This window comes from Eucyclogobius newberryi, unplaced genomic scaffold (assembly GCF_026437365.1).
Source record: "Eucyclogobius newberryi isolate DKJ021-1_F unplaced genomic scaffold, fEucNew1.0.hap1 SCAF_20, whole genome shotgun sequence".
In the NCBI taxonomy this organism is placed as follows: domain Eukaryota; kingdom Metazoa; phylum Chordata; class Actinopteri; order Gobiiformes; family Gobiidae; genus Eucyclogobius; species Eucyclogobius newberryi.
Window position 1 is genome coordinate 9,756,251 of NW_027315835.1, and position 12,071 is coordinate 9,768,321.

General features: G+C 42.7%; 1 protein-coding gene across 7 annotated transcripts in view; it reads left to right on the forward strand.

Annotated features, from left to right (window-relative positions):
* Positions 1-1,387: 1,387 nt before the first annotated feature.
* Positions 1,388-12,071, forward strand: part of sdk2b (sidekick cell adhesion molecule 2b) — a 565,983-nt gene continuing 555,299 nt past the window's right edge. For all 7 annotated transcript variants that reach the window (XM_072455684.1, XM_072455687.1, XM_072455686.1 and 4 more), the window contains exon 1: positions 1,388-1,496. In XM_072455684.1, the coding sequence (XP_072311785.1) occupies positions 1,409-1,496 (88 nt within the window). In that variant the 5' untranslated portion in view covers positions 1,388-1,408. The remainder of the gene's footprint in view (positions 1,497-12,071) is intronic.

Below are 12,071 nucleotides of genomic sequence, written 5' to 3' on the forward strand. Positions count from 1 at the left end.
TGAAACAGATTTTAGATACAGATACAGGTCTTTAGGCCATTAGTTACATTAGTTTCAAAAGAAAAACTAAAAAAGCTGCCCCAAACAAGCTTTTAAACTTTTAGTCTATATGGGGAAAAACATAAAAATAAATATATGGGTAATTTACATCCAGACAAATACAAACAGCCTGCCATTTGAATGGGTTAGATTCTAATAAATCATTTAACCATTTTTTAAGTATAGGCATATAGCTACAGAGGTGCAAAGTAAGGCTAAAAGTGAAAAACAAGTAAATAAAATACAAGATACAGAAGGCGCAACTTTTGATGTGTCTGTCAATATAAAACTGGTTTGCTGTTAAAACTTTAAATGATGTCAAACTGCACTTAAGTTAGAGTGCAGTAGCCTCCATGACATCACATCTCACATAAATGATGAAATGATGATGGTGACCGTTAAATACACACGCATGTTTATTAATTAAAGACTATCATACATATATTCCCAGACTTTCCAAATTAACTTAAATCCAATCCACGATCCAACACATCTTATCCACACGCGCGCGTCATCCTCCTCAGACAGACGCGCGCGCTCCATCGCCTCTGAAACGCGAGCCCGACGCGTGTCCGTTATCCTTCCGCCAAAAGCCCACACGCACCGCACCGCACACGCACCTCCCCCGGTAAACCCGCACGCACCTCTCCATCCCCACGCTCCAGCCCTGCCCCGCCGAAGGTCTCGGAGCCTCACGCCGCGCTTCCCCGCTCCTCCGCGCGGTGGCGTCGTGCACTGCGCTCCTCTGGCTCCTCTCTCGCTCTCGCACCGCGCGCGCGCGCTCCGCTTCTCCCCCTCCGCTAAAGACACCATCCGCGGCTCAGCACCGGTTCACACGCGCCGGCCGTGGCTCCGTGACACCGCACTGCTTTCCAACTTTCTTTCCCCCCCCTCTTTCCCCCCTCTTTTCTCCCATATTCCCCGCGCCAGAGGCAGAGGGAAGTTCTCCCACGGGGCGCGGACGGTCCGAACTGAATCGCCGACCTTGACAGCGCGCGCGCCGCAGGGGGGGACGCAACTTTACGCAGAGAGAGTGGATCCGATCGCGGCGCTCTTCTTCTTTCTGTGGAAACGGACTTAAAAGCAAAGAGATCGCACGCCAAAAAGGGAAGTTTGAACAAGACAAAACACGAGGGAAAGAGTTGTTTCACGCGGACTGTGGACTGTATTTGGGATTCTCCCGGAGCGTCACATCTTCAGAGACGCGACGATTCACGCGCGGGAGCCGGGACGCCGGGTCTTCTGGACAAGCGTCGCCTCCTCCTCTCCGCGGACGGAGCACCGGGCACTTGTTGTCCCCCGCCGTGTGTGTGTCCTCCCTGTCCACGCACGCACGCTTTCACCCCCCCCCCCCCCCCCCCTTGGGACCATGTCGGCGGGATCCTGGGGCAGATCAATGTGGCGCGCCGCATGGATTGTATTTTTCACGTCACTCATCCGCTCCACGCCGGCTCAAGGTAAGACGCTGGCCGGGGATGCGCGCGCGGTGGACGGGGCTCGGTCGTCCCCGGTGTCGTCCCGTGTCCCGCCCCGCGCGCAGCCTTCTGTGATGTCTCCAGGATCTATTGAATACCTTGTGCGTGTGTTTTGGAGAATGAAATGCAAAGTTAAAATGATAATTACCACCCCCCGCTTAACCAATAACACTGGGATCGCTTTCCATTACTGCTGCCGGGAACACCTACCAATATGTCAGTTCAGCACGCTTCTTAAAATGTTAATGTGCTTAATAACTACTAATTAATTCATCAGGCGCCTTCTTTGGAAATGAAACTTGGTGAACACAAACACATGCATATTGATAGGAGGCAAAGCGGCACCGCAGACGCAGGGCAATTATAATAATAATGTGTATAATTAATGGCTTATCTGGGAATTTATTTTTTGCATTGTGGGAGAGACAAGAGATACTTAAGTTTAAAGTGTTTTTTAATGGTTGAATTGCGTGGCTGGACTTCTATTCCCACAGAATCTTGAAGACTTGGAGAGCGTTTGGAGAGCGGGACCTCAGGGCAGCTTCTGTTTTCACTGAGTAATCTTGAAGTTGTTAAGTGGTCCATGCATTTTGATTTGGTATTATTGAAGCTTTGCATAAAAGGACCAGATGAGTCTGAAAAAAGTACATTCAAGCTACATACACTGTTCAAAAAGGCAAATACATGTAGGTTTTGCTGTGTAGATACATGCACTTCCCGAAGAAAATGCCGCCATGGATAAAGTTAAGTTTTGTCTTTTGTTTTCAAACCTTTTTTCTGGACGCTTATTGAAGCCAAGTACAGATCCATGGCATTTAAAACCACAATTTTAAAAATGAATGAATGAGAAACAGTAAGTGTTTTTTAAAGGATTCAAATCACCACAAAAATGTCAATACATCTGTGTCTTCCACTGTCACTGAGAGCTAGTTAAAACCCTGCCCTGTTGGGAGATCAAGACATTTCCTGCATGTTTTTGAGGGCTGTAGTCACCTAAAGAAGTTCATGTAAAAAAACATGCCCGGCTGATCGATTAGTCGACTAAAACGGGAGCACGGCGAAACCTCTCAAAGATATTGACAATCAAGGTGATCCGAACATGTTTCTGACCCAAAGTGCAGTCACTAGAAGGCAAAAGCACTTGGAAACAGTGTATTTATGTCAAAAAGGCTGATTAAACTCATGATTCACTCCCAAATCTTCAGCTAACTCACTCTCCCAACTGTTTTTTAGTCTCCCAGTGTAGTCCTGGTTTGGTCCACTTGCGGTCCACGGAGCTATTGTCTAGTCCTGGTTGCATTACATCCTTCTGTCATTCCCTTTCTTATATTATCATCTTTAGTTTAGTTTTCACTTCATGTCTTCAGTTTTTCTGGTCGCCACTGATGAGAACCCCAATGAAACATCTTGCGATTGCTGCTGGCACCGCTTTCTCAGTCCGTCCATACTAACCAGACAATTTGGTGCCACGTGGTGAGGGGCCGTGGCTGTTTCCCCCCGGCTCTCAATCCGCGGGGCCATTGCGATTGTGCCGTAAAGCAGTATAACCTCTCAATCGCTTTCGGTCAACAATACAACGTTGAGGAGATGGAGGGGGGAAAACAAGCGGCGAAACAAGAAAAGCAGATATCCATCATTCATGAGGGGAGGGTGTAGTCTGACATTTACAGGGTAAGTCGCGTGTCGCGGGGATTGACACTGGTGACGTCGGGGGTCTTCGAGATGATACTGCAGAACTGTGGGAAGATTTTGTGTGATTTTTTGATCTGCTTTAAGCGGTTCTGTGCCCGTTTGAGATGAGGACTGAATACGCTGGCTGCACTTCTACTGCACAAACAAATTACTATCTTGTGGTATTCTTATCTGACATGACATTGGGACGGCACAGTTCAGCTGATACTGAATGCTGCTGTTGTGCCCTTGGTCAAGACGCTCCTTTGCCTCCATTTTCAGTGTTGTGAAAGTGTTGCCTTTGCCCCTGAACTTACTGTGAGTACTTACAGTGAGTACTTGGATACCATACTGTACGTAATCGGCATTGCATTTGCTTAAAGGTGGTATGGACGATTTTTTTCAGCAAATTTTTTATCATATTTCCTCGTGGCGTGGATAAATCATTTGTCCTGCCACGTATCAATCATAAAACGCACCTATCGCTCACCTGCAGCCGCGTCAGGCTCGTCCCCACGTTTCCGCGTGCCTAAGCGCATGGATCTATCATAATATAGTTCCCTCAGTGTACGGGGCAAAATGAAGACGGAGAAAGACAGTTCGAGCTGACGCAGAAGTGGACAGAAATCTACGGGAGACGAGTGATGCAATGCGCTCCGTTGCGCTAATAAACAAACGCACGTGTGATTTGTATCAGTCCACACGGGGGAGTGCGCATGCGCACTTCCACCTGCGTTCTCAAATCGCCGAAAAATCGTCCATACCGCCTTTAAGTTGACTTAATTTTGTATTAATCAACTAATTCAATTGATTTAGATTGAGATTTATGTGGGACGACACCAACAGAAAAGGAAAAAAAGTATGTGTTTGTTAAAGATTTGGTTGTGAATCTTCCAGGTTACATATAAATTAATATAAATAAACTTTACCTGTACTTTACCTGTACAATTAGTGTTTTATTGCTCGTGGTTGTTGTCCTGCGAGCGCAGTTTGGGCCAGACACATGGTCAGATTGTAGAGATACCGGATCGTTTCGAGAGCTTTTTGCCCGTTTCACCCCACTGTCCCATTAAATTGACAAATCGATTGGCAGGGCGTGTCTTTGGCCAATCAAGAATGTCTTTATTTCCGTAATGGACGCCCCGATCGCTTCCAAATGTGTACGCATCAGTGGTCGTATCATGCGTAAATCTTGGTGTTGTCTTATTGTGCGATGTATTAGGCAACGTGGACACAATGTCAATACGAACCTCAGCCAAAAATTGAACAAGTGTCTTCCTAGGTTTATGCGTTAACACATCTTCTCGAAAAGCTCGGTGCCACATCTTCTCTTCTCTTCTCAAAATGTTATCTTCTTTGCCCTCTGCCGTGGTCTTACAAAGCGGGCGGGCTGGCTTTTTATTTACAGCCCTGGATGGAATGAGGCTTCCTGATTTGCCATTCTGTCGGGACTGCGTTTGTCCGTGTACTTGTGTGCGTGCTGAACTTGGCGACGGACCAGGCCTGTCATTTTCTCTGCGCATCTGTCTGGCAGCCTCGTCGTCTTCCTCCTCCTCTGCTGCGCGTTCGTCCGGCAGCGGCTTCGCCATCGGCCCGCCTCGGATTTCATTACACCGCGGCTCGTGGGTCAGAAAACGTGGGATTTAATTGGACTCTCTTCAGACCGTTCGGAGAGGCGCTCATTGACAGCGTGACCCCCGCGTGGGCTGTTGTCCGCGACGCTTTTCTCGCCCGATGATTAAAGAACATGATGAGGCCGGCGCGATGCCTTGTGGATGGACACGTCTGCTGCCACAGTTTAATGACCGCTCGACTGAAACAACTTTTAACGATGGGAAAAGAGCGGAGAGCTGTGAAGTTTACGGATTGCTGAGCTCGAGGGGGAGAGATATTTTGTGTTTGTTTGTGTTGACCATCATGTAAAATTAAGCTCTAATGCTTGTAATACAGCATTTAAAGGTCTCCATGGATTCAGTATTGCTTTACCTGCTCCACAGTACCATACTTCAACTTATTTGTTGTTTGTATAGTTGTGCGATCGATCCTCAGACCGTGATTTTCCGAATAGCGTTGGCATGTTTTCCCCATTCCTGCGGTTTCCTTTGGGTGCTCAGGTTTCTCCCACCTCCAAAAACATGCTGGTCAGGTTGGACCATAATGGCAGTGCACATTGTCACAGACTAATCCTGCCATCTGATCTCCCTCATGTTTTTGTACTCACATGTAATATGATAAATACATTAAGGTAACAGCTAAAAACAATTCGAAAACATGCTTTTTTTTACTTTGAGTTGGCTCGCCCCTCCACAGCTCTTATTAGTGTCATGGTCATGTGGCTGCTTATATTTATAGTAAGTAGAAATTTCAGGCTAAAATGATATCTCTTTGTAGATAAGCAGGTGGCAAAATCCACTATAAATGTTGCCTAGTGCACATTTAAAGACACTTTATTTCATAGGAGTAGGAGTGACTTTGAACAACAAGACTCCATTTAGTGATGTACATAAACTGCAGTCATAACTGCTGTGTTTACAGTAATTGGTCCAATCATTTTATGTAATAGTGTAGCATCTATATTTAGATGGCCACTTGCAAGTCTTAGGTCACTACGCCAACAACGCTACATTTAATGTTTGCGGTTTGTGAGAAGTTGAGTTTTGAATCAGGGTTTGAACCTCTAGTTTGACATGTTTGCAGGTAAAGAACTAATTTTGTCCGGGGAGTACCCATTATAATTGCAGGGGGTGCTCACACTTGCACACACCCCATAAAAACTAAGACTACTAAACCTGGACAAGACCAAAACCTGTACTTAAACCAAGACCAAACCAGAACACGACTTCGAAATGTCTTCACAAATTTGGCTTTTCAAACAGTTGACCTTTTCCATGATTGCCTTTCTGTACGTAGATCGCACCAGATTATAGTCAAATATAACATTTTGCGCTATCATTTACCAAAGCAGTGATTTTTGAAATGGTAAAAGCAGTGACATTTTGTAATTTTCTTCCCTTCACACTGGACTGGCCTATTTCTGGCAGATGACATACTCATGCACTTTCTCAAAATGGGCTAAAACAGGCCGCCCTCCCCAGTCAGCACCGCGGATGTTTAGCTTGAAATGACAGTTATAGAGGCTGTCTGCTCGGCCTATTCATTTCACCACAGTTGTACCGAGACAGTTCCACGCCCGCCTGCTGGTTTTGTCATTTCTAACACTGCTATTTTAAAATGACAGGGTTTTTTTAAGCGGAGAATTGCTATGGCATGTTTGGCGCACACATTTTTGCATCACAGCAGACACTCAGGGCATCGCAGTCGCAGTTGAAGGCAGATTTACAATTTTACCGCGATTAATTAAAATGTTAACACACAGAGATGGAAGTTTTTTTCTAAAATACTATACATATTAACACTCAAAGCTGTTTACTTATTGATTTGAATAAATAGTTGCGCTCATGTACTATTGGTTTTGATGTGCAAAGCATCTTCTTCTTCTTCTTCCAAATTTGTGCTATGGTTAATTCCTTTTGTCATTTCGCGCCTAATGATTTGAAAAAAATCTTTTCCGCATCGGACCATTGACCTCAACGAAGCAATCGAAGTCAAGGATGTCATCTTCATTTTGAATCTCTTAGAAGATTGAATTGAAATTGTGCAGCGGGGATAAAATGCGTGCACTTTGCAAGCACCCCTCAACTACTCTAGTGGGAAGAGGCAAAATTGGATGCCGCCTTATCGGAGGCAACAAAATAGGGCACATAATCAACAACAGGCAGCAGAAGATTTCGGCGAGACAGTCGAACGCTTTCAGGAAGAGTCTGGCGAGAGGAGAGCAGCATTTCTTTTGTTTTCTTGGGGCTTTTTTACCCTTTTCCTCCATGCTCTGGCCTACCATCCAGCACTGTTTCATTGTGTGTCTACTGGACCATAGCAAGATGTCCTGGCTTCGAGCAGTATTTGTATAGAAGGTGTCTGAAGAATAGCTGTTTTGGCACAAGAAGGACTTGGTGGTGGGCAGTTTCTGGCACGGGAAGATATTCGAGCAAAGTCAATATGCTTTTTGTGATGCAAATGCCAATTGATGTTGTAGGTCAAATATGTAAACTAGAATAAACACGGAGAGTATCGAGATCCATCGGTAATCGTTATTCAGAGCGCAATGTAAATTGTAAGGACCATAACAACAAAAAGAACAAAATGGAGAAAAATTCGAATCAACAAAACGGCACATCTAAATGTGTCATTGGATGTTAAAAAAAGAAAAGAAGGTTTGACTGCTTAAAGTCACACAGTAGATGAATGGGGGATATAAAAGAGAATGAGAGTGAAGGAAAATTAAGGATTTCACTTAACTTAAGTTTCTCAAGAACAATATGGCTCCATAAGTTATAGGTTGAGGAGAATTCTGTACAACAAACTAGCTAAGGTAGAACCCGGGCGCTATCTTTGTGATGATGCTGGAGTGGCATCAAAGGAAGGGTCAAATGCAGACGATAAGACATTTCTTTGCGGTGAAAATAGAAGTGTACCGTACCTCAGATCCCAGCTATGAACTGTGGATACTTTTGTTGTGTTCTTGGGCAAGGCAGTTGGGGGAAAAAAGGCTATCATATTTCCTCCATGATGCAATGCTTACCATCGAGAATGATCATAATCTTTTCATTTTCTTTCTATTATGATTCCTGCTGCTTCTAATGCTCTTTGAATCAGAAACTTTCCAAATAGCCATTACACCGATGTCATCATGTAAGTGGTCTTGTTCCGGGATTATCTGTCTCCCCCGGACGGACAGGGGGCAGGGGGACTAAAGCAGAGCTGGGCGGAGCGTTGGTGGACAAAGTGATTGGGCTGTGAGTGATTCGTGCAGACAGTGGGGTTGACTGGCCGTCTCCAGACTACAAATGCCTCCATTTGTCACTCATCATAATTGACAGACAAGAGAGCTCCTGTAGCCATGGCGGTACAATGTGAAATTTGCGAAAGAAGTAGACGGAAAAAAAGAGAAAAAATCTTTCGCTGCACTCAAGCAAACAGGTCACTGAAGAATTGCTGGCTGTATAGACAGAGAATGGCGACATTTTTTCAAAAGAATGTATTGAATTAGGCCTGCTGAAAGATTATGTCGAGCTCACAACATAATTAAAACACTCTTTGGAGTCAACTTGTCGTACACACTGAAAACCTGTGAATAGACAAAGACGCTAACTGCAACTACAAGAAATATTGAGATATTATCAGACTTCTGGAGGCATCTGGAGATATATTTTGGTTACATATTATTGTTCAAACTGGCATTCACTCACCTCAGAGGTTCCTAAATTCTCATTCATTCATTCTCCGAAGTTTATGCACAACCAATTAAAATCATAATAACTTTTGAATGTACCCCGTTCACGTGTAGCTTTCTATTGTGAACAGTGGGTACCATCGAGACAAAGCTGTTTTATCTGCCCTCGCTGGCGAGCATGGTTTTCCTTGAAGTGCTCCACTGTTATCTTTGGTTCGATTGTGGCCACAGGCAAAGCTGCATGGTAATTGCTCCTACCGAATACATCTGAGGTAAGCCTATCGGCCACAGCTCACTACAACTACTGCAACACACACCTTTGATCAGGTGGAAAGTAACTCAATACTCTAGTAACTTAATGAGTACAGGTTAACCCTAAATGTTTTTTTTATACCCTTGTGTGTTTCCTTGCAGAGTTGTGCATGTTTTGTCTGCGTGGGTTTCCTCAGGGTACGTTACTTTCCCCCCTCAATTTAAATAATGTATTATTGGCTAATGGCAACATTCAAAGGGTCAAATGCACAGATGACATTTCTCTTGGGACAATGATAAGTGTATGGGACAATGATAGTGAGGTGGGCAATATTGTCAGACACGCCTATTCCTACATTCTTATTATTATTGTAGACAGTATACTAAACATTCCAATGTTTCTGATCCCCAAAATTTCAATTTTAGATTTTATAGAAAACACCTGCCTCTACTTTGTACTTTACTTTAATAGAAGTTAAGCTTGCTATAGATAACTTTAAGTTTTAAGGTGAGGCAGATATCCTCTATTTTTGCAAATTTTAACTGTGCTTCTACCATCACCCTTCGTTTTCACAATATTTACCTATTTATTGAATTTTCTTTTTGTCTATTCAGTCTAATTATATACCAAAAAAAAAGATTATGCGCTACACTTTGAGCCAAAGCACAAAGCAACACAGTGTTCCCCATTATACAGACCCCGTGTGCAAGAGAGTATCACAATGCAATGTGCTGAGCAGGCGCTGTCCTCATTTTACCAAGGTGTTTGTATTAATGCGGCCATGTAAATTTGTGGAGGAGGCTGGAGAAACACGCACAAATGTGTCAAGCCTTTTAGCTTGGAGTTGATCAAGATTTAATGCTACATCTTGGCATCTTCAGTCTAATTTACCGTCAATTATTTTGCTGCTCGACAACAGCCAAGACTACCTCAGCAACCCTGCACCTAGTCCTGAATGCATCTCATTGTGGTTGCTATGAATTTGTTCTGATCTTCACCTGAAATGTAAATTGCATCACATTTCAAAGTAGACTTATGCTTTTTAACTACATGCTGCGTTCTGGCTTTGTTAACAATTTGGCTAATGCTGAAGAAAATTAAATATTATATTATGGAATGCTTCTAACATGTTCAATAATTGGCAAATATGTACATGATTTTAGCAGTGGTTACCCATTTTCATATGTGGAGTGGGAGTCACTCAACCATTTCCAAGTACCAGTCGGATCTGCGTTCCAGGGATTTTTCCAGTCGAATGTGGAAATAATCCCAGTTACCAGTTGGCTGAAATGTACCTTTAATTAGTAGTGGTAGTATATCTATTTTTCAAATTCGACATTTATTTATTAAGAGGTATAATCGCTTGAGAAATAATTGTAAGCAATTATTGGCAGGAATGTGGTTGAGGATAGGATTAAAAAAAAATAATCAATCAATTGACAACTGGGAGTAAGTTAATGATATGGGAAAAGTTACACCATACATTATGATTCTAAAATTGTATTATCCTCTGTATGGCAGTGTTTCTTAAACTGTGGTCCCTGTCACATTGGGAGAGTCTAATTGTTCACTTAAACTTAATGCGGTTCAATTTGTATCACTAACATGCAAGACGTTTTATAAGTTGCAAAAAATCAAAAAAATCTGTAATTTCTAATGAAAAATATCAATACTAAAGTTAAAACACTTGGCTTTGTTTTACGATTTGACTGTAAATTGTAGTTTCCAGTAGCCTAACATTGATGCTACAAAGAGGATTCAGCCTGACCTTAGATGGGAACAGTATTCTTTAAAATTCCTTTGCTTCCAAAAGATGGTTTGGTCCCAGGACTTTAAATGCCATTAGGAGAAGGTCTTACATTACGTTTAAATACGTGACTTCAGGGAGGAAGGTAGAGTGTGGTACTTGACAAATAGCTTTAACATTAGCGCTAATACTTTAATGCCCAGACAAAGATAAGGTCAGGCGAAGTTGGCACAGATAGAAAAGGTGCTCGAGGCGTCTGAGAGGGCGCTGGGGTGACAATGAATGAGACACATAATCAGTCCTCGGTCACGGCTCTTTATTCAGACCTGCTCCCGATGCCTTGCTCCCAATTGGCTTGTCACTTTTCTCGTTCAGATTTGAGAGGTTTTAAATCTTACAAAACAGTATTGTCATTTTAGGTTGTCAAGTTGAAGTGGTCAAGTTGGGACACAAGCAAAAATAGAAAAGCGCTATATAAGTAGTTCGAGCATATCACATAATTTTTACCGTAATATTCTTGGTACATCTTCTGGGACATCATTACATTCAGTTTCACAACGCAAGGTTTGTTGGTTGGCTGAATTTGACACTTTTATTTTGGGTTGTAAATTGTGTTTTAATTAACAGTGCACTGTGTACATTTCTGGTGGGGGTTTGACACCTGCTTGTTTCCATGGTAATGTTAAAAATTTGCTTGAAAAGTATGGCATTTGTTATTTCTCAAAAATGCCTTATAAAACATGTATTCTTTCTTAGCGTTGGGGTTCTGGCTTGTTGACATAAATTAATAAAAAAAAAAAAAAATGTGTGTCCCAATAACGATATAGTCAGACAATACTATGTAAAACCAACAGAAACGTGTTATAACATGTCTTTAAACATATTTTAAACATATATAAAATGCAGAAATATCTTTAAATATCATATTTTCAATGTAAAAAAAAAAAAACATTCACAATATTATCTAAATTTCAATATATTGACCACCTCTATTCATACTCTCAGCGGAGTTGCCTCTCCACGGGTCTGACTTGTACAGTAACGTTACTTCCTTGTCTTCAATAAACTACCTCTATGAATTAAAGTACATTTTGGATATTTTTTCCCAAAATCTCCACCCAGGGCAGGAACTCAAAATGTCTTCTCGCTTCTCGCCGCTGTCATTTTGCCCACTGCCTGGAACATGGCACAATGGAGTGGAGAGTGCGTTGCCAGACCTGTCCTATTTTCTCTGTCCATGCTTATTAATTTGGGCAGTGTTCTCACAGTGAGGGGCAGACTGGGCAAAGGAGGGCACACGGTCCACGTGGAATGGCGCCACAATGCACTTTGATGGACAGGAGGGCGCGTGGAGCGACCTATAATGATGGAACTTGTTTGTTTACCAGAAAACAAAGCATGTGTGTTTGGTTTAGAGAGCGACAGGCTGAATTTCACCCACAAACAAAGATAGTATCCTCATTAAAGCCTTCCAAGCTGGATATAATGGACAGCTTGTGAACGGTTTGTTTAGTAGGTTTTACATGGAACAAATTAGGACTGCCAATACTTATTAAGCAATCGATTATATTTATACTATAATGTCTTCAGAATATT